At 30.2% G+C, this 22,340-nt stretch overlaps 11 protein-coding genes across 11 annotated transcripts; 6 read left to right on the top strand and 5 right to left on the bottom strand.

The window, feature by feature from the left end:
- Nucleotides 1–67: 67 nt before the first annotated feature.
- PPL_11118 (IGBP1/TAP42 family protein) lies at nt 68–1,406 on the bottom strand (the record flags this gene model as incomplete). The annotated part of the gene is made up of 4 exons (XM_020581876.1): nt 68–610; nt 690–866; nt 949–1,033; nt 1,114–1,406. The coding sequence occupies 4 exons, from the start codon at nt 1,404–1,406 to the stop codon at nt 68–70; spliced, it is 1,098 nt and encodes a 365-aa protein (XP_020427746.1).
- A 326-nt stretch (nt 1,407–1,732) lies between these two features.
- Nucleotides 1,733–3,995, top strand: PPL_11117 (ankyrin repeat-containing protein; the record flags this gene model as incomplete). Its single annotated transcript, XM_020581875.1, has 2 exons — nt 1,733–3,788; nt 3,904–3,995. 2 exons carry the CDS (start codon nt 1,733–1,735, stop codon nt 3,993–3,995), a joined length of 2,148 nt encoding a protein of 715 aa, XP_020427745.1.
- A 291-nt stretch (nt 3,996–4,286) lies between these two features.
- On the bottom strand, nt 4,287–5,239 carry PPL_11116 (uncharacterized protein; the record flags this gene model as incomplete). Its single annotated transcript, XM_020581874.1, has 2 exons — nt 4,287–4,823; nt 4,919–5,239. 2 exons carry the CDS (start codon nt 5,237–5,239, stop codon nt 4,287–4,289), a joined length of 858 nt encoding a protein of 285 aa, XP_020427744.1.
- A 619-nt stretch (nt 5,240–5,858) lies between these two features.
- On the bottom strand, nt 5,859–6,506 carry PPL_11115 (peptide-methionine (R)-S-oxide reductase; the record flags this gene model as incomplete). Its single annotated transcript, XM_020581873.1, has 3 exons — nt 5,859–5,959; nt 5,987–6,038; nt 6,141–6,506. 3 exons carry the CDS (start codon nt 6,504–6,506, stop codon nt 5,859–5,861), a joined length of 519 nt encoding a protein of 172 aa, XP_020427743.1.
- A 282-nt stretch (nt 6,507–6,788) lies between these two features.
- Nucleotides 6,789–8,281, bottom strand: syn7A (syntaxin 7; the record flags this gene model as incomplete). The annotated part of the gene is made up of 4 exons (XM_020581872.1): nt 6,789–6,797; nt 6,960–7,535; nt 7,621–7,720; nt 7,794–8,281. 4 exons carry the CDS (start codon nt 8,279–8,281, stop codon nt 6,789–6,791), a joined length of 1,173 nt encoding a protein of 390 aa, XP_020427742.1.
- A 492-nt stretch (nt 8,282–8,773) lies between these two features.
- PPL_11113 (uncharacterized protein) lies at nt 8,774–10,017 on the top strand (the record flags this gene model as incomplete). Its single annotated transcript, XM_020581871.1, has 5 exons — nt 8,774–8,802; nt 8,889–8,925; nt 9,361–9,426; nt 9,585–9,666; nt 9,743–10,017. The coding sequence occupies 5 exons, from the start codon at nt 8,774–8,776 to the stop codon at nt 10,015–10,017; spliced, it is 489 nt and encodes a 162-aa protein (XP_020427741.1).
- Nucleotides 10,018–10,301: 284 nt separating this feature from the next.
- Nucleotides 10,302–12,883, bottom strand: PPL_11112 (Ankyrin repeat-containing protein AKR1; the record flags this gene model as incomplete). Its single annotated transcript, XM_020581870.1, has 6 exons — nt 10,302–10,621; nt 10,715–10,892; nt 10,995–11,182; nt 11,262–11,505; nt 11,604–11,836; nt 11,944–12,883. 6 exons carry the CDS (start codon nt 12,881–12,883, stop codon nt 10,302–10,304), a joined length of 2,103 nt encoding a protein of 700 aa, XP_020427740.1.
- A 1,106-nt stretch (nt 12,884–13,989) lies between these two features.
- Nucleotides 13,990–15,088, top strand: PPL_11111 (uncharacterized protein; the record flags this gene model as incomplete). Its single annotated transcript, XM_020581869.1, has 2 exons — nt 13,990–14,713; nt 14,805–15,088. The coding sequence occupies 2 exons, from the start codon at nt 13,990–13,992 to the stop codon at nt 15,086–15,088; spliced, it is 1,008 nt and encodes a 335-aa protein (XP_020427739.1).
- Nucleotides 15,089–15,447: 359 nt separating this feature from the next.
- Nucleotides 15,448–18,544, top strand: fam40 (FAM40 family protein; the record flags this gene model as incomplete). The annotated part of the gene is made up of 10 exons (XM_020581868.1): nt 15,448–15,628; nt 15,701–16,004; nt 16,061–16,464; nt 16,572–17,105; nt 17,187–17,324; nt 17,398–17,595; nt 17,668–17,774; nt 17,843–17,948; nt 18,013–18,113; nt 18,227–18,544. 10 exons carry the CDS (start codon nt 15,448–15,450, stop codon nt 18,542–18,544), a joined length of 2,391 nt encoding a protein of 796 aa, XP_020427738.1.
- A 248-nt stretch (nt 18,545–18,792) lies between these two features.
- Nucleotides 18,793–20,278, top strand: PPL_11109 (uncharacterized protein; the record flags this gene model as incomplete). The annotated part of the gene is made up of 3 exons (XM_020581867.1): nt 18,793–18,822; nt 18,894–19,977; nt 20,259–20,278. 3 exons carry the CDS (start codon nt 18,793–18,795, stop codon nt 20,276–20,278), a joined length of 1,134 nt encoding a protein of 377 aa, XP_020427737.1.
- A 384-nt stretch (nt 20,279–20,662) lies between these two features.
- Nucleotides 20,663–22,138, top strand: PPL_11108 (uncharacterized protein; the record flags this gene model as incomplete). Its single annotated transcript, XM_020581866.1, has 1 exon — nt 20,663–22,138. One exon carries the CDS (start codon nt 20,663–20,665, stop codon nt 22,136–22,138), a length of 1,476 nt encoding a protein of 491 aa, XP_020427736.1.
- Between the last annotated feature and the right edge of the window lie 202 nt (nt 22,139–22,340).

The raw sequence follows: 22,340 nt of genomic DNA, 5'->3' as shown, positions 1-22,340 counted from the left end.
TTTCATGCATGTTGAAAATATAATAATACTGGATTTCTTTTTCTTTTATATTCTTAAATTTCTTTATTTAACCTTTAATATTACCCCAACCTCTTGGATTATCATCTTTCCAATCATCCCAATCTCTCTTTTCTCTTAGTTTATCGTGATTTTCTTCTTTTCCATCGTCTTCGGCCTCATCATCGCTTCCTTTCTTTTCACTTTCTTTGCCACCCTTGCCTTTGACCATACCACCGTTGTGCATTTCCCAAGCGGCAGCTTCCTCTGGAGAGATCGTTGGCAGTATATGACTGGGTCTGAATACCTTGTCCAACATGATTTGTCTGCCATCCGGTAGAATCTTAAAGTTACCGATACCCGATGGCTTGGGTGGTGGTGGTTTCGGTACGACACCGTTGTTCGCAGCCTTCATCTTATCGATTTCCTCCAACATTGTCATCTCTGTATCCAACATCTCGAGATTGGCCACCGATTTAATGATCGCTTCATTCAACAAGAGCATAGCAAATTCTCTTTCCACCTCTTCATCTCCACAATCCAACACCTCTTCATCTAAACTATCTTTATTACCATGTTGTTTAATTAAATCTAATCGTTTTTTAATTACATACTTAAATAAAAAAACAAACAATAACATTTGTTAATATCATTTCGTTTCTATAATTCAATGATGATCAAACCAAACTTACAGCTAACTTTTGTTTAATTTCTTTTTCACGTTTACCACGACTGACCAACTCATTTCTTCTATTTGCTTGTGAGTTTGATTGTTTTGTGTTATCTGTTAATCTTGTAACGATTTGTTGATCATCTTGACTAATGATACCCAATGTTTCTATTCTTTGTAAGAATTGTATTGCTTTATTCTATTTTATGAGATATTTATTTATATAAAAATATGTTAGAATGTTTATTGACTTTAATATTAAAGTTCTTATAAGAGCTTACCTTTGCATTCTTTAAATTCTTTAAACGACTTGTATCAACTAATAATAAAAATAACTCTGATAAATAATATGGTACTAATAAATATCTAAGATTAAACGTTTGTTAGTATCGATTGCTATTATTATTATTAATTAGTTTAAGAATCTATTATAATATTATATATACTTTAATAAATCAGTTCTAATATCATCTAATTCTTCATTCTTTGAGAACAACGATTGTTTATCTATTGAGAGAGATGATTTCATTAGGTAGAGTATAGCAGAACGTACACTACTCTGATAGTCGGCATCACTAGTTGAAGGTGCATCAGAACTCTGTAAATCGTTATATATCTTTTGTCCGTATGTAAATAATTGAAAGAGTGTCATATCACCACCACCACTACTACTACTATTATTATTATTACTATTATTACTACTACTTTCATTTGTAGTAGATGTTGTTATTTCACTCATTTTTGTTGTTTTCTAATATATATATATATATATAATTTGTTCTATTTAATATTAAATCTTATAAATCTAAAAAAAAAAAAAAAAAAAAAAGATAATTATATATTATATTTCAAGAATAATAATATTTCGTTGAAATGTTTGTTAATACTTGTGAATTCAAAGCTATTAATGTTCAAAAAAAAAAAAAAAATAGTAAAAAGAAATCTTCTAAAAATTGATTTTTTAATTAATTAATTGACATTCATCACAGATCATCATTATTATTTTGATATTTCATTACTCTTTTTCATATAGAACTATATATAATTTATATTCATTTTAATTAAATGGCAAAGAGAAAATCTGAAGTTGAAAAGTTACAAGAAGATGCAAATAGTATACTTCAACCTAGAAGAAGATCGAGTTTAAACAACAAGGTGGAGACAGTGACAGTGACAGTGGAAGTGATAGACACTCAGACACAGACTTCAGGCTCTCAAAGAAGGAAATCTGCTGTTGCACGTCTACAAGCGGAAGCTGATAGTTTGACAAAGCCAAGACCATCCAGAAGATCGTCACTCAATGAAAAAGAGGATAATCATGAAGAAGAAGAAGAAGAGGAGGAAGAGGTTAGTGAAGAAGAGGAAGAGGAATTATTAGCTAAAAAGAAAAAAACAACAACAACAACAGCTAAAAGTAAAAGTATAGCAAAACCAGCTGCAAAAGTAAAGAAACCAGCTGCTACAACTAGAGCAACACAATCTAAATCAAGTCAATCTGTTGTCAGTACAAGAGGTAGAGCTATTATAAAGAAAAAGATAGATATAGACAGCAGTAGTAGTGGTGGTGGTGAGAGTGACAATGAATTGTTAGAAAAGAGTGATGATGACGACGACGATTACAATCCTGAAAGTAGCAGTGAATCAGAAGAAGATTATAATCCAGCGGATGATGATGATGAAGATTATGAACCAACGTCACAGAGAAAGAAGAGAGTTACAAGATCACCATCATCGTCCACACCATCGAAATCAAAGAAATCATCTACTCAATCGACACCACGATCCTCACAGAAACGATCGGCTTCATCGTCAACACCAAAATCACAATCAACTAGATCGTCAACACCCAAGAAAAAGACAACACCAAAGAAATCGCAATCAACACCGTCCTCTTCGAAAAAGAAGAGTAAGAAGAGTGGAAATCATTCAGATTCCGAGTCCGACTCTGATGACGAGATCATAGGTGATCTTCCAGAGACTAAATTCGATAAGCTCGATGTCGATTCAATCCTTACACTCAACTTTATGTCTTCAAAGAAGAAGAAATATCAGATTGCACCGCGTGAGACCAAACAGGAGAAAATCAAGAGAAAACAACTGGAGATTGAAAAGAGTAAAAAGGAGGGTGAGGAGTGGATGAGGGAACTCAGACAGACATACGATCCAAAGGATATGGAGGAAATTACACGACAACAACAAAAAGGATTGAAAGCAAAGGAGAAACAAGAACAAGAAGAACAAGAAGAAGAAGAGCATCCTAATGGAATGGAAGGAATAGAAGTAACACCAATAACAATCAAAGATATCAATAGTAATAACAATGATGATAATGATGATGTTGATTATGGTGAATTGGATGAAAGTTTACAATCAGATATGAGTTATATTTCACCAAAGATAAAGAATATCATTAATAATAAATCAGTAAATAATAGTAGTAATAATAATAATAATAATCAAGTAAATGGTAATCAAAATAGATTAAGTGTAAATAATAGTGTGGATTATGATGAGTTTGAAAGTAGTCTAGATAATATTCAACAGAGTATAGAAGAACAATCACAGAGTGAAAATAATGATATCGAGAAAGAGAGTGAAAAAACAATAGAAAAGAATAGACCTCTTCAACAATCAAATGAATCTCAACCAATAACAGCAGAACAAGTACAACCGGAATTATCAAGAGAAGAGGAACAGAAACAACAACAACAACCAGAAATAACAACAACAACAGCAGAAACAACAAAAGCAACAACAGAGTGTGAAAAAGAAGAATCTAAAGAGAGAGAAGACGAAACAGTAAATGAAGATAAGCAAAGTGATAAACAACAACAACAACCAGTAGAACCAATACAAGACAATAATGAGTCGATTAAAGAAACAACGGCAGCAGCGACAACAACATCAAAAGAAGAGTTTTACATCAAGGAGATGGTATATGTTCAGAATGAATACGACGTAGGAGAAACATCGTTACTCAACAAATTTCCAAAGAAATCAACGGCCAAACCACAAGATGATGGAAATGTTGAATTTGAAAGTTCTCAGCAATCAACACAAGACGAAAACAAAATACCGAGTACTCAATTCTGTGAGAATGAGTATAAGGAATATGTAGATGGTATGAAAATATTATATAGTTGTGATGTTTAAAGTAACTAATAACTAACAAATTATAAATATTTATTTTGTGAATTTCTCTTTTTTTTTACGATCGTCACATTATTCTTCAATAGCCATCGGAGGAATGTACGAACCAATGACCTTTGAAGAATACAAAGCAGACATGAGAAGAAAGTCCGATCTTAATAGTCAAACTACAACATAAGTCGTTATCATCCTCGCTTTTTCAAAACAATACCAATATTTACCTAATATCGATATGCTTGTTTGAGGATATAACCTTTTATTTTGGGTTAAACATTATATATACAAATAATAAATTATAAATGTATATTTCTAAATAGTTAAAACTATTAATTAATAATAATATAATAAGATAACTAATAAATATGGTGTATGATTGGTGTATACTGAAATATTACAAGATTTTGGGTGTATTTTGATTGATACTAGATCTATCTGTGTTGGTGATGGTGGATGGTGGTGATGGATTATGTTATCTAAAACTGAATTCTCTGTGCCTAGACGTTAGTAGAGGAGTACCTTCGTTGATGATTCTCTGTTTCTTTAACATTTGATATGCCACCACGGTGGTGATCACCGATGCCAGTGCAAGTACACACACCATTGAAAACATGAATATTGCGTAGGGTGATGTCGGTGGATTTGTCCAGAGTACATTCTCAATGTTCGTCTTATCGACAAAGCATGAGACCTGCTCACGAATCGGAATTGCCTGGAGGTACCGAACGATCCAGGTACTCGAGCGACTCCAAGGACCTTCGATCGAACTGTTGACATGCTTGCTCTTGATAGTGATATTATAGATACCCTGGTAGCACATCTTTTCAAACGGTGACTTTGGATCATCAGTCACAGCATAATCTGGTACACCCGTATAGAATTGATCGTCAAACTCCACCGATATCAAACCATCATTCAAATCATTGCAATCTGTAACATTGTTTTTCCAAACTCTAGTTGTTGCATAAACCATACATGATTCCTCTTTATAATTCAATGATTTCAAAGTCTAGATTAAATAACAAATAAAGTTAGTTGATAATGACTTTACTTTTTCTTTTTTTTTTTGTTGTAATTATATTTTGTTTTTCATATGATATTTACAGATTGAGTAGATGCTAATGATAGTAATATTATTATGACTACTAAAAAGAATACTGTTAAAATAGAAGTTGTAATATAGAGAGTATGATAAAGTTTTTGTTTTACAAAAGAATCAAACTCTTCCTCTAACTTTTGTTTAATTGATTTTTTCTTTTCTTCTTCGTCATTGCTCGCTATACTTGGGAAACTACCATAGTCTGGTGTACTATAATGATGATACTGTGTTAAATCATCTGAAAACCGAACTTTATTAGCACTTTTATCTTCATCCGGTTGTACATTATTATTATTATTATCTATTTTATTGTATTTTGTACTCATTGCTAATAATATTCTATTGTAAAATTATATTTTCATTAATAAAACTAATAATGCAAAAAAAGAAATAAAATAAACTAACTACACTGATGTAAAAACTGTTTCAGTGATTCCTATCCTAACCACACACAACCCAATCCTAATCCCTCACAAAAAAAAAAATAGCAAATATTATTAAATTTCATTTTTTTTTTTATCAGGATTTTTTGTTGACTCTTTAAAATTAAAGATCGGGACAATAAGACGTTTTTTTACAAACAGTAGTACACTCAAGTCAATAGAGGAAAGTTGGTTTGATCAGCAACTTCTTAATTTCATTAACAATCAAAAGGAAACTTTCAAATGTCTCATATTTCTGGAACAAAATACCTAGTTATTTATGAAGCTACATTGCAACTCAACTCACCCAAAGTCTACTTTTGATCAAATAACTCTTCAGACTGTCGACACTCCAAACACCACCAAAATTTAAATTTAGCAACACTGGAGGGAATAACAAAGTGAGTAGGATATAGGGAATGGTTATACTCTTTAAAGAGATTGTGTAAAAAAACATAAAGAGATCATTTTTTATTCTCTGGGTAGGGTGACCGGTGAGACCTGTCTGATATTTAATAACGCATCAATTTGTTGATGCAACTATAACTATTACATCGCATTGTTGTTGTTGTTGTTGTTGTTGTTTTTGTTGCTGTTGTTTTTGTTGTCTTGGTTGTTCAACTTCTTATTTTTTTGGATTAAACTTTAAACTTATTGAGTTTACGCAATGTCTTTCATCAGTTGGTGTGCTATATCCTTCGCCCTATTATTTTTTTTATTATAATCAATGTTTAGAATGGGGTTTAAACATGATAATGTAAGGTTGATCAACCTTTATTTCTCTCTCATCACGTGATTAACTTACCTTAAATACATGACCTAAATGACCACCGCAGTTCTTACAACAGATCTCTGTTCTAACCATACCGTGTGAACGATCTTCAAAGATGGTCAAAGCACCGGGTATCGCTTCGAAGAAAGCCGGCCATCCACAGCCAGAGTTGAACTTGCTCTTCGATGTGTAGAGTGGAGTCTCGCAACCAGCGCAATTATATACACCCTCCTCAGAGTGCTTATTATACTGACCGGTACCAGCTCTCTCTGTTCCCTTTTGACGCAACACATGAAATTGCTCTGGTGAGAGCTTCACCTTCCATTCGTCCTCTGATAGATTCATTTTCAAATTATTTACAACTTTACTATTAAAAATAATACGACTAAAACGTAACATATAAAAACAAAAATGTTTAATTAAAAGGTAATTTTTTTGATTTTTCACAATAATTTTTAAAAATAGATGTTTTTAATTGAATTGTTTTAATTAATTCAAAATAAAGTTTCATACGTTAATTAAGAAATCTTAAGTTATAAATAAAAAGATCTTTATGTTCTTTTTATCAAAAAAAATAACAAAAAACAAGAAACTATTTTATTTTTGTTCAAAAATTTAAAAAGATGGTGATGGAATTATAACTAAATCGGAAGTCAATATAAATAATATTACTTTTTTTTTTTAATATTTCTTAAAAAAATAAAAAAACCAACTATTTTTAAATTGAGATTATTCTTATTATTCTTATTATGTATAAATGGTAAAAAAAAATTGGATTTGTTTGTTTAAATGTAAAAAAGTAAAGGTTGAATTTGGTTATTATTATTTTCTTAGAGAGAAGTATAAAATAACAGCCAATACACCAGCAACGATAAATAGGATGAGAGCTAACCAACACATTTTAGTTCTGGCGGATCTCTGGTGTTCGCTTGCCTTTTTGATCTGCTCGACACCCTCCTGGGTGTTCATGACGGTCGATTCGAGACTGTATTCGATGGTGTTGAGCATGACACCCTGCTCCGACACCATATTGGAGAGATCCATAAAGATTTCATTGATTTCGACGATCGATTGTTCGATTTGACGGATGCCCTCCTCACGCTCCTGAATGATCGAGTTTTGATACTCACGCTCCGATTCGATTTGAGCGAGCTGCTGTCTTCTCGATGCTTCCATCAGACTCTGTGATTCGTCTTCCTTGTCTTCGTCGTAGTACTGTTGTTGATTGTTATAGTATCCATTGCCATTGTTATTGTTTCTGTATTGTGATGAGTTCGATGATGTTTGATGTTGTTGTTGTTGTTGCTGTTGTTGTGATGATTGTGGAAGTGGAGTGGATCTCTCCTTCTTTGTTGCAACCTGAGCAATATCCTTAAATTGTTGTAAACAATTATTATATTCTTTTGCCAACTTTTGATATAATAATTTCTATCAAAAAAAAAAACAAAAACAAAACAATACTAATATTAGTAAATCTACATATCAATATATTTATATATTTCTTAAAACATACAGTCTTTGGATCACGTGCTTTGTTAGCAAGTGATGTAAGAGTTTTAACTTTTGATGATTCCGCTGAAATTAAATGAGTTGTTGACTCTACACATGAACGACTAAAAAATAAAACATAGTTAGTATCTATGTACATTATCATTATCATTATTATCATTTTTAAAAGAAACATACATTTTCTCTCTAATCTCTAAACTATCTTTGGAAGTGCCTAGTTGTTGTACTAGTTTAGTGAGTGTGGTGACAGCCACTGTGATTTGTTGGATGTTTCTGGTGGTTGCTTGGTACTCTGGGGTGTTGGTAACATCACCGTCGTTTCCACCAAAGTTGTCGGCTGGCATATCGATCGAATAGTTTTGTTGTTGGTAGTTATTATTATTGTTGTTGCTACCACCACCGAATCCATTGTTATTATTACTTCCATATCCACCACCATTGTTATTACCATATCCACCTGTATTGTTTCCAAAACCATTATTATTATTGTTACCATATCCACCAGCATTATTGTTGCCACCACCGAATCCATTATTATTATTTCTTCCATATCCACCGGCATTATTGTTACCTCCACCGAATCCATTATTATTACTATTACCATAACCACCGCCACCATATCCACCACCATTACCATATCCACTATTATTATTACTATTATACATCTTTTTCTATATTACTTTTTGTTTTTCAACTAAAACTAAACTAAAATCTAAATCTTAAATCTACTATATATGATGTAACTTTACTAAACTAAACTAAACTTAAACAAACTGATAATAATAAAAAATTAAAAAAAAAAAAACAAACTAAAAAAATATAAAATAAATAAAGATTGTATTAAAATTAGAAAATTTGATTATTTCTAATATATATTTGTAAAAATGATTGTGATATTTATAAAAATAATGATATTAATGATAAATTATTATTACTAACAAAAAAAAATAAAATAAAAAAATAATAGATAATTAATGTCAATAATTTTCTTTTTATTTTTCAATAAAAAAAAACAAATCAAAAAAAAAAATTTGTATGGCGGAATTTTGTGCAAAAATTAAAAAAAAACATTATTATCCAATTAAATGGGGTGTTTTTTCCACTGTCCTCAATAATTGAGCGTTTACAATGTTTGCAACTGTGTTAAAAACAAAAATATGACGTTTGGATTTTATTCATTTTGTTTGTAATTTTATATCGTCTGAAAAACAATTAATTCAGATCTACATAATTAAACTTCTTTATTTTATTGCAAATATAATATAATTAAAGCTTTAATTGTACATCTATAAAGAAATATTTAAATTTAGTAAAAAAATTTGATTAAAATAATAAAGCTTTAAAAAAATATATATTTTTTTATTTGGTATACGACAAACATTGATGTAATTCACATATCTATATCATTCTTTCTAGTCATTTTTCTATTTTTTTGAATTTTTTCCTTATTGAAACAATTGTTCACCCCTTCATTATATTATTTTTCATTATTCTGTTTTCTGTTCACATTTTAATTTGCAATATCATTAACTACTAGTTGTTATATTCGATTCATCTATCTATATCTATAAAGTTTCATATTCATTTATTTAATTTTTTATTTATACATAAATAATTGTTTTCTTTCATTCATTTTTTTTTTCTTTTCTTTCTTTATATATTAAGTGTAGTTAGTACAAGTTGAATAGAATACAAAAAAAACAGTTAGTACTTGATGAAATAAACTTTAAATATATAAAGATAGAGCATATCTAATGTCACTATGAATAATTGGGATTTTAGTTTATTCGACTGTTGTTCAGCACCTTTGGTAAGTGGTCCACTTTTTTGATCCCTCATCTCATCAATCATCAAAAATTTTAAGGCTATTTCCTTCAACCCAACACAAAGCTAACTTCTAAATTAAAATGAAAAATAAAATACTTATTAACTTGGTATTAATCTACTATCATTAAAATATATAAAAAGATATCTTGTATTTCTTGCCCATTATGTCCTTGTCAGATAGCTAGACAAAGAGCAACCATTAAAGGTAGATTTGGTTTTGGAGGTATGTTTGGTTTTCTTAACAGAATTCTCCGATAAACTATTATTAAACTTAATCTTTGTTTTTGTCTTTTTTTTAGAATGTCTGTTTTCATTCTGTTGCTTACCATGTGCAGCATGCGGACTTAGAAATAGAATTAGAAATCGATATGATATTAGAGGAAATTCAATAGGTGATTGTATTTGTATTTGTTGTTGTGGATGTTGTACTACTGTTCAGCAAGCAAGAGAAATGGATTTCAAAGGTGATAAGCCAGGTGGTTTATTTATGCCACGACCAAACCGAAGACCAACACAAGACGAAGAAGCACCTCCAACACAAACTCCCCATTCACCTTCTGAAACCTATCAATAATCACACACATATTATAATAAGTTATTATTAATATAATAAAAATAATAACAACAACAACAACAGTGAATATTAAATATTTATTACTTCTTCACATACAATTTAATTAAACATCTTCAAATTGGTACTTAAGAGATGAAGTTTCATCTAAAAACAAACAAATAAAACATTATTATTATTATTATTTATTGACAATTATTATATAATTAATAACAAACATATCATATTCTTGTTTAATAATAAAACAAAGTAGAGATAGATTCTTTCTCTCTATTCTTATTAGTTTATTAGTTTGTATAGGTTATATACCACTTCTTATATTCGTAGAGGAATTCATAGATATTATTGAATACACCTCTGTTGAATACGTTCCACTTGCCATCCTTACGAAGGTATGTATATTTGGTCATGTTTACAACCTCGTTGATGGTGTAGTTGAGTGAAATTCCCAGAAGTTGTGCAGAGAGTAGCTTCCAAATCCAAGCGGCTGCACACAGACCATAGATAATGAAAATAGATATCATTCTATTGGTATCGTAATAGTACAACATTGAATTGATATAATTTCCAGAGGTGAATGCTGGTGCATTTGGATCGGTAGCAAACACTTTATTATATAATAATAAAAAAAAGAGAGATAGATTATCTATTAGTACTTGTAGTAAACATAAATGTTTGTTTAATAAACACAAATACATACTTTTGAATGTTACATAATATATTGGTACAGCAATGATATTGTAGCTCAATAGCAGTAGAATAAACAATCTGTGATTCTTGGCACCTACACAGTTATTAATCCAAATACAATGATGATCGAATCTTGCAACACATGTTTTACAAACTTTACAATGTTTAGATCTAATAGGTCTATTTGTCTAAATAAATAAATAAATAAATAATAACAAAACGATGATCATTAGTCATTTATATCTATATATTAATGTGATTGCTAATTAAGTTCATTCTTTTAGACTTACAAAACAAGTTACACAGATTTCAGGAATCTTTTCATTTAGCTCTAGACAATCCAAGAATGCTCTTTCATCGTTCTTTGGCGATGATTTAATAACACCTGGATCTGTGAATGGTAGTTTACATAGACAATAGAAAAACACTGCACTAAATAGATTGATAAAAATATGTGATATAGTGTAGTATGGTGTATCTATACAGAGTAATATTATTGTTGTTGTTATTATTAGTATTGTTAGAATGAATAGATAATAAGATAGTAAACAACATACTCCAAAGAATCAAAAAGAAATAGGTCCAATAACATATAACACAACCAATGATCCACCAAGTGACCGGTAATACATTTGGTAAGTCATCTTCCCAGAAATGTTGGAATATCATTCTAGCAAAGTTGGCCACTACAATAAGGATAGGCAATGAAATATATATTTTAAAAGTAAACAGTGTAGTAAAGAATATCAGATTTCCAATTAGCGCCATCATAAACCAAAACTTATTACTACTTGAATATTTCTAGAAGAGGAAGAAGAAGAAGAAGAAAAGAAGTAAGTATATTAATATTAAATTGAAAGAGGTTTGCTTATCATAATAATAATAATAATAATAGTTACCGATCTTTTAGCTGAATGTTTGCTTTGAGTTGCTATTTGGTGTTTTAAGAATTTCAATACTGGTTCTGTAGATCTGGTGAGTGCCAGCTCGTAGGGTGTCCTGTTATCATTGTCCCTGATAGTCATGCTCGATCCCTCTTCAAACAACACCTTGGTTGCCTCTATATATCCTTTATATGCTGCCCAATGGAATGGTGTTCTACCCAGATTATCAACACAATCCAATTCCGCTCCTTTTCTAATAAAGTATCTAATTAATTTAACATTACCCTTTTGTTTGTTTGTTTGTTTGTTTTTAATAATTAGTACACTTTAATATAACTAATTGAAATATAACTACTACTAATACTCACTGAAAAAGCAGCCCAATGAAGTGCAGTATGATTTTCATCGTCTTTACTGGAAACAGACATTCCTTTGTGTATAAGATATCGCACGATATGTACGTCGGGATGGTTCGACGACGATAGGAGTAGTGAGTTCAATCCACGTTTGTCACGCTTGTCAAAGTCGGCACCGTGACCCACCAGGTAGTAGACTAGGTGTGGATCGCCCGACAGACACGCCCAGTGCAATGGTGTCTGATTCTGGTCGATGTTCGGTATGTCTGCATCGGCACCCTTTGAAATGAGGTACTTTACCACATTGAAATGCTTGCGGTAGCATGCCCAGTGCAGTGCGGTGTTTCCGTCGTCGTCGACCTCGTTGATAAAGGTACGACTGGAGATCGATGGATACTTTGTACGAATCCTGTCGAACACACTGACCACCTGGTCAAGATCACCCAACGCTGCAAAATGTATCAATTCACTCACTAAAAATGATTTAGTTGTTTGGCCATCAGCAACAGCATTACCATTGCCATTTCCATTTGTATTACCACCAACCATTTTTTTATCGAAATCACCGAAATCGTCGTCGTCATCAAAATCATCTTCATCATCGTCTCTATAATTTTCATTTTGACGACTACGATGAGTTTGATTTTTTTCGGTAGTGGGTGAATGTGAATGACCATTACAAATACCATTTACATGTGAATGACCATGACCTTGACTTTGTTGATTATTATTACCATTCATTTCTCTTTTTCTATCACTATTATTATTATTACTACTTTTACTTTTTATATTATTACTATTGTTGTTGTTGTTGTTTTGGTGAAGATCATCATCATCATCTATATCATCATCATTAATAATATGATCATCAACAGTTGATTTAGATAGTAATGATTGATTCTCCAATTCTCTACTGTTAGAAAGTACAGATTTCTTCATTGCTTGTCTTTTTTTTTTGTTTTTTTTTGTTTTTATTAAAAATATAAATTTTATTCTTAATTTTAAAATTGAAATAAAAATTAATTAATTAATTTAAAAAAAATCTTTTAAATCTGGGAGTCGGTTGAAAAATAAAACCAATACATACAAATAATAAATAATGTCAAACTAACCAATCGTTCGTTTTTTTTTCAGCTACTACTTTCTTAAATATAAATATATGATTTTTGATATCTAGATTTTCATAACTAAATTCTTTACTTTTGTTTTTTGTTTTTGTTTTAGTTTTTTTTTTTGAATATTCTTACTCCTCTTCTTTTTCTTTTTCTTTGTCCAAGTTGTAATAGTCAGTTTTGTTTGGATTTTAAACTAATAATAAATATGGAAAGGAATAAAAATAATATAGATTTTATTTTTTGTTTATTGGGATCATCATGAACATGTTCATCCCCAAAAAATTATAAAATAAAAAAATAAAATTAAAAAGTCTAATCTAAAATAAATCTAGATTTTATTTTATTTTTTGCACTACAAAAAAAAATTAAAAATAAAAATAAATTAAAATTAAGCACATCAAGATTAGTTTACCAACTTCATCATTATTATTGATTAGTTATCCAAAGGTCTTGATTGTTTGACTCAATAAATAAAGATTATTTATCTTTTTTTTTTTTGATTTTAAGAAAATAGTTGGTGATTAAAAATAAAAAAATAATTATTGCCAATTCAACCAGACTGAACTGATAGAACAATCATTTTTTTTTCAATGCCAGTGATTGATCAAGCAATTCAAAAATAAGTTGGCAAAAATTATTAATATTTAAAAAAAAAAAAAAAAAAAGAAAAAATCAATTTTTGGTGGTGCTGTTCAAATAAAAATAAAAATAAATTAAATTGTGTGAATTTCAGCAGCACACAATTGTAAATAATAAAATAAATTAAAAACAATGGTCTAAACCACCAAACATTCTCAAGTATTGATCCTTTGTTTTCATTTTTCAATCATCATAGTCATAGTATCTTATCCACTTAAATATTTACATATAATTATTTATTTGTTATAATTAATTAAAATATAATTATTAAATATTATTATTATTAATATTATGTCTACTGATCAAAAACAACAAAATACTGCTGCTGCCACCACTACTGCTGCTAGCAACACTGCCGGAGATTCCACACCAAAAACACCATCGATCGATAGCTCATTGTTCCAAAAATACATTGGTCAGACATCGGGTCAATACAAAGATGGTATCTTGGGACAATGCTCTTTGTTTGCCAAGATGTTCATTCAGTTCTCATCGGTAAGATCGTTCGAGCCAACTGAGTTGTCATCAAAGCAAGTCAAGAAGGAATTGGCATGGTTCGGTCTTGATCAAGAGAAAGAGAAGCAAGAGAAGAAAGAAAAGAAGAACAAGGATAAGGAAGACAAAAAGAAGTCAAAGAAGGATAAAAAGAACAAGGACAAGGAAGAGAAAGGTAAGGATAAGGAAGAGAAGGGTGGTGACAAGAAGGATAAGAAAGACAAGAAAGATAAGAAGGATAAGAGCAAGGATAAAGACGAAAAGAAAGATAAGAAAGATAAGAAAGATAAGAAAGATAAAAAAGAAAAGGGTGACAAGAAAGAAAAGAAGGATAAGAATCTTTCCAAGGAGGAAAAGAAGAAGAGCAAGGAAGAGAAGAAGAAGAGCAAGGAGGAGTTGAAGTCCAAGAGCAAAGAAGACAAGAAGAAGAGCAAGGAAGAGAAGAAGAAGGTCAAACAAGAGAAGAAGGATGCAAAGAGAGAACTTGGAATAACTGAAAAAGTTATTAAACAAACACAAAGTATGTAATGTAATAACAATTAATTTTATGATTATCAAGAAGGATAGATATTAACATTTGTTCTTTGCTCTTCATTTCATTTTAAATTTAGCTATGTTGGAAAACAATGAAAAATCGATTTCAATGTTTGCTCCATGTATGCAATTGGTCAAGTGTGCAGCAGAAGACACCGAATGCAAACGTCTCAAGGAGGTATCGATGTTGAAGCTCCAAAGTGAAGCATGTTTCTCACAGTATCTCAGTAAATTGATCAACTGTCAACAACTTGGACTTGGTAAATGTATCACTCGTAACCTTGGTCTTGCCGTTACCTGTAAGAACTTGGCCGCCAAGTCATCACCATTGTCCAACTCTATCTTTTCAACCAACTATTAATTTTATCCTAACATCATCATCACAATCTCAACCATTTTATTAATCAATCAATCAATCACTTCCCATCATACCCAAACAATATAAAAAAAAAAAAAGAATTAAAAAGGAATTTACATATATGTACACAATATATAAATAAATAAATAAAACAATATTGTATATTAAATTAATAAATATAAAAATCAATTAACTTTTAATTTCTTAATTTTCATTGAAAAACCAACCATTTCCTTTTTAAAAAAAAAAAAAAAAGTTCATTGTTATCAGATTACCACCATATATATATATTCATTTACTTATTTTATTTATTTGAGATAACAAAAAAAAAAAGACAAAAATAGGTGATGTTTAGTCTTAATATGGATGTGGTTACTCAGAGTAACGATGGTGGAGACAACAATGAATCGAATACTCTATCATTTATATTCTCTGACAATGACAACTTTCAGCAAGAGATCAATGAATTGTATTCCTACGCAGAGTTATCTCTACTAAGAAAGTTAGATTTATCAACATTGTTTATAAATGATTTAGAGAAATGTAAAGTTTTATTATTATTATTAATAATGATTATTATAATCTAATGATTAATTATTATTTTAAACTATATAGATAGAGGTGATAATAAACAATGGATAGATTTGAATGAACAAGATAGATTGGATTATATTGATCATACCTTACAGTACTTGGAGTGTTCACCGAGTAGCAGTAGTGAACACTATCAGAGATACCTATCTAAAGCACATATACTACTGTACATTGCACAAGGTTGTACTTCAACGATTGCTCATCAACCAGATCAACAAAAACAACACAATCAAACTGTCTCATCACTATCCATCGCCAACTCAAAGTTACTGAGATCGATCAACGCCATTTCAATATTATTAAAATCATTATTATTTTCATCAAAGTAAGTCAATCAATCAATCAAATAATAATATCTTTATTAACCTTATTTTAAAATAGTTTATCAAATAGTAGTCGCCATGTTAGTGATGAACATCAGCAACAGCAGCAACAACAACAACAGCAGCATCATCATGTTAGAGGAAATAAGACACCACCAAAGATCAATACAAAGAGAGCTGATCATCTTATGTCAGTGCTACTAAATATTATCTATCATATTTTGGTTGCGAATCAAGATGACCCTACATTCAGAGAAGAGATGCAACATTTTGAAGATGACAATGAAATCATTGCAACAATGCTCGAACTTACATCACAATTCAATGAGATCGAAGGAAATAGATACCCAATCAAAAAGATATTGCTAGTTCTATGGAAATCAATGATTGTTCTATTCGGTGGATTCAATCAACTCATCGAAATGAAAGATAAAAGATTACAATCTATAAATTATAGTAAAGGTAATATATATATATATAATTATACAACAACAACAACAACAACAATTCAATAATCAATATTATAATTACAAATAATTTACTTATTATTATTATTATTATTATTTTAGAAACACCAAAGACATCACCTTATGATGTATATAGTTTTATTAAAGGTACCAGTAGATTTCATTATCATCTGAGGAATGCACAGACCTATAGAGTTACTTCGCATCTTGTACATACGAATGGAGCATCTTCTACTTCACCCAATCCAATGGTCAACAACACCAACAAGAAGTATGATATGTTCAAACTACCTAATGCTCTCGGTGAATCATTGAGAGTATTGGAAAAGAATCTATATCCACCACCACCACTCTACAAAGAGATAGGTGTTATAATACCAGATAATAATAGTAATAATAATAATAATAATAATGAACAACAACAACAACAACAGGAGCAACAAGAATTTTTACCAAGATTATTAAAATATAACTCTAACAGTAAAGAGACTATGTCAATGTTTGAAAGATTCTATTCTTCGAATATCAATGGTATGTCAAAGATTATCATTGTATTCCTAAAGATATTGTTGGCTGCAGTACCAGGTGTAAAGAGTTATACAGGTCCAATCAACTTGATGTCTGAAATTATCATTGGTATGTATACTATATATATATATATATATTATTTAATGACTAGTCATTAAATGTTTATTAATTTACAATCTTTATATGTAGATTCATCTTCACCTGGACATTCAGCAAGTTTAGTAGAGACAATGCAATCTGCAGTTGATTTCCTAAGACACAAAGAAATCATTTCTAAATCATTACTGGCAATATTATTATTGATTTTGAAACATGCAAAATATAATCGTATGTATTTAATAATTGTTTGAACTACTATTGTTAATCAATATTAATCAATTGTTAACTATCCACACAATAGAAATATTACAATTTGAATATATAACACAGATCATATATGAATCGAATGGATTAGTATTATTATATAAACATCTCTCACATGAATCAATAGATAAATATATCATGTCACAAAACAATGTATTATCAGAAGAGTTCTATCCAATTATACAAGACACTCAAAATAATAATATCAGCAATAATAATAATAATAATAACAATGGTAAGGTTAAATAATGTTTAAAATTGGATTGTTATTAATATTAACTGATTGTTACTTTTATAATGATTTTAGAATGTTGGAGAAATATATTTAGTACAATATGTGTATTGAGAATAATCCAAAAGATATCAAAGTACAACCCATCAAGATTCACTGTGATTACTCCTACTAAAGCAGTTGTAAGTAGAATTCAACTTTAATGCTTTTTATTTAATACCAATTATTAATTATCAATTGATTATTATAGAATATACTTAAAAAGTATAGTGTAATAGAACAGAAATCAATTAAAATGTATAGTTTAAAGATAATTAAGAATTTAATACCTTATCTAGCAAGGAAATGGAGACAAAGTATGTTAGTTTATAATCAATTTAATTAAAATCACACTTTTATTAATGTATTCTTTGCAAACAGATAATATGAAAGTTATCACCGATATATTCTTAGAAGTACCAATACATATCAATGATATTTGGTTATCGAGTCAAAGTGAATTAACACTACAACAATCGACTGTATGTTTTATTATTATTATTATTATTATTATTATTATTATTTTTAAAGTTTATTAATTAATTTATTAATATATTTATTTTTACTAATTATTTTTATTTATAATTTCGTTTAGGAAATGGAGGTTTCAATATCAGATAGAATAGAAGAATATCATCAAAAGAACTATGAACAATGGTATGACTTTAGGAATGGTGGAACTTTGAAATACTCTGTTGATAATCAACTCGGTATGAATGAAATTGACTTTTTGTATAATAGTATCGAACTCAACACCGACGAGAAGGAGCATGCCGCTGGCTTGGCAGAGATCTACTCTGACCAATCATCTGTAATCTCAGTGACAGACAAACTTGAAGATATGCTCCTCTCTGAGAAATGGAATTTACAACAACCATCCTTCTCATTAAGAGATCCATTTAAAGATGACTAATAATTAAAATAAAAAAAATATAATACAAGTAAGACAATAGATATCGATCAATTGATTGAATTCTCAAAGCAAACAACTATCAGGTTTCAACTAACTAATATCTTAAATCAATTTAAATAAAATGTTGAATTATTATATTAAAAAAAAAAAAACAATCTGGCTTGGATCTGGTTCAAGTTTGTTTCTCACATTATTCAAATTTCGTTCATTCAATAATTATTCTATATTTTATAATTATAATTTAAACAATGGAAAAGGTTTCTTTGGTAATTGATATTGTATGTCTTTCTTTTAAATTCTATTTACTTTTATAAAATATTATATCTTAAAGAATGATTAAAATAAATAGGGTTCTGGTATGTGTAAGGCTGGTTTCGCAGGAGATGATACCCCACGCTCTATATTTCCAACAATCGTTGGTGGTCCAAGACACATTGATGAGTCACTTGGTTTACAAGATAAGGAATTCTACGTTGGAAGTGATGCTCAATCAAAGAGAAGTATTTTGACAGTCTCATGCCCAACGAAACATGGTATTGTCACCAACTGGGATGATATGTTGAAGATTTGGGAACACATTTTCAAAAATGAACTCCGTGTTGTGCCAGAGGAACACCCAGTTCATTTGACTGAGGTACCACTCAATCCAAAGGTGAACCGTGAGAAGATGATTCAAATCATGTTTGAGACCTTCAAAATCCCAGCTATATACGTCTCAATTCAAGCGGTACTATCTCTCTATGCATCTGGTCGTACCAGCGGTATCGCTTTGGACTGTGGTGATGGTGTAACTCATACCGTTCCAGTCTGCGAAGGCTTTGCAATCCAAAAAGCTGTCTCCAGTCTCGATCTTGCAGGTAGTGATATCACTGACTACCTGATGAAGAGTTTGACTTATTGTGGTTACTCATTCACCACTAACGACAGATTTGAAATCGTTCGTGACATCAAGGAGAAAATCGGTTACATTGCTTTTGACTTTGATAAAGAAATGCGCACTGCTGCCTCATCGTCAACCCTCGAGAAATCATATGAATTGCCAGACGGTCAAGTCATTACCATTGGTAACGAAAGTTTCCGTTGCCCAGAGGCACTCTTCCAACCATCGTTCTTGGGTATGGAATCTGATGGTATCCACATAGCCACTAACAACTCGATCTTGAGCTGTGACGAAGATATCCATAATGACTTTTACAGAAACATCGTACTCTCTGGTGGTAGCACTATGTTCCCAGGTATTGCAGAGCGTTTGCAAAAGGAATTGGCCTATCTTGCTCCTAAAAGCACAATCAAGATCATCGCTCCACCAGAACGTAAATACTCTGCCTGGATTGGTGGTTCAATCATGGCTTCCCTCTCAACTTTCAAACAATTATGGATCACCAAGGAAGAATACGAAGAATGTGGTTCATCCATTGTCAACAAAAAGTGTAGTATATAGAACTATTTTTAAACCTAATCCATTCATTATCGTTTATTGGTGATTGTCTAAATAAGCTGCATAATAAATATTTATCTAGAATATTACCGTGTCTAATGTAAAAGTGTATTATATTCATACACTTTATCTAATATAAAAAAAACTTTACTACCACACACACACATCATGCATCGTTGGAAATCATTATTATTTGTGATTCTAAACCTTTACATATGATTCAATATGATATTAAGAATAAAACAGGCAGAACGAAAAATAAAAGATATAAATTAGATATGTCTCAACACGTTTGAATATTTAAAATAAATTGTTCTTGAAAGCTGCTTCTCAATCAAAAAAAAGGTGGTAAATTTATTTTTGATAAATAGAAACATCGGTAAAACACAGAAATAATTATTTCAAAAAGATCTAATAAATCCACTGATTTTATATTCTCCATAAAAGATTTTTTAATAATAATGTACAGTACTGTATTAATACTTAAAATCATATTTTATCAATTAAAATGGGACCATTTTACTAATTGAAACCTTACTTTTACATTGACACCACTTTGTGTTTTTTTCTGAGAAAAATCTGATTAAGTTTTATCAAACGTAAAATAAAAATTTTAGTATTAAATTAATATTTGTTTAGATTTGATTTTTATTTATAATAATAAAAACAAATTTACAAATATGAATAAAGCTTTATTTATAAAAGTTTTTAATAATATCATTTTAAGAAAAATAATATTTAATCATATTAGTTTCATTCATGTTAATATTTTAAAACAAAAAGATAGATATAAATGGATAGATTTGATTAAAACACCATCTGTGATGGTTGGTAATAACTACATTCAGATGTTTCATGACTATAGAAGCAGGCATTGGAGATGGAAATGGAACGTATTGAAAAGTGACAATGATGAAGAAGAGACAAATCTCTTTTCACGTGCGATGGAAGTAGCAATCATAGTAAACAACCGTGAAATCTATAACATTTTCGTGAATAACAAGAAATTCAATACCTATCAATTTGATAGATTCATGGAGGCCGCAGTAAAGAAAGGTCGAGTTGAAATGTTCAAACAACTTGATATTCGTTTATTAAATACACATTCCCAGGAGGAATGTAGACAACGCTATAAAAATCTTTTTTTTATATCACCAGAGAGCCGCAACATTGAGATGATTCATCTTCTTCTCAGAAAGGTTGAGGAGCACGTTACCGAATTGCCTAAACTACGAATCATTATGAGAGATGCATCTTGTTTGGCTGCTAGATATGGTGATATCGAAATAATCAAATTGCTGGTGAGCAAAGGCAATTTCGAGCAAGATAAAACCATTTTGTATTATATATTTCTTAATACTCTTATATATGGTAATTTACATTGTGCTAAATGGATGTATCCGAATATTTACAGTGACTCTAGAAACACAGTGAAAAGTTTACTCATCGACCCTGTTGCAGAGAATGGTCACTATGAATGTATTAAGTTTCTACATTTTCATGAAATAAGCGATTGTTCTGTTCGTGCCATGAACAAGGCAGCCGCTAATGGTCATTTACAAGTGGTACAATTTTTGCATGAGAATAGAAGTGAAGGTTGTACCACAGAGGCAATGGACAAGGCTGCATATTATAATCATTTCGACCTTGTCAAGTTTTTGCATTACAATCGCACTGAAGGATGTACATCTGCTGCGATGACGCATGCTGCACGTCATAGTTTGGAGATGGTGAAATGGTTCCATGAAAATCGAACTGAAGGTTGCACCTCTGAAGCTCTTCACAATGCTGCAACCAACAATCAACTCGAAATCGTAGAATGGTTACACTTGAATAGAACAGAGCGCTCACCTGATACACTTCGACAACTCATTTTCGATAGGTTCAACATTAAACCAGAAATACATATCAGAATAATCAGGTATCTCTTTGAAAACAAACTATTCGAACGATTAACCGGTACATATAGCCATGTTTTAAATATATTCAAAGGTGCTATCAGTAGAAACAGTGACAGTGGTCTTCTTCAATTCCTCTTGGAGCATCAATCAGAACTGTTCTATACCAAATCAATGGATATCGATGAATTGATTGAATACTCAAAAGAAAAAAACTATCGAGTTTCAACAAAAATCTTAAAGCAATTTAAAAAATAACTATCTCCAAAACATACATTATTCAAACATTATTCAATAAACTTTCTATTTGTATTTGTATTTTTAAATATAAAGTTAGTTTTTTTGCTTTTTTTTTTTTTTTTTTTGCAAACAAAAATTTTTTTTTTTTTGTTTAAAAATTAAAAACAAAACAAAAAATTAGTTTTGTTTTTAATTTTTTTCAATTTCCTCGAGTTTTCAT

This window comes from Heterostelium album (assembly GCF_000004825.1).
Source record: "Heterostelium album PN500 unplaced genomic scaffold PPL_contig20, whole genome shotgun sequence".
Lineage (NCBI taxonomy): Eukaryota > Evosea > Eumycetozoa > Acytosteliales > Acytosteliaceae > Heterostelium > Heterostelium album.
This window is presented reverse-complemented; position numbering and strand designations above follow the sequence as displayed.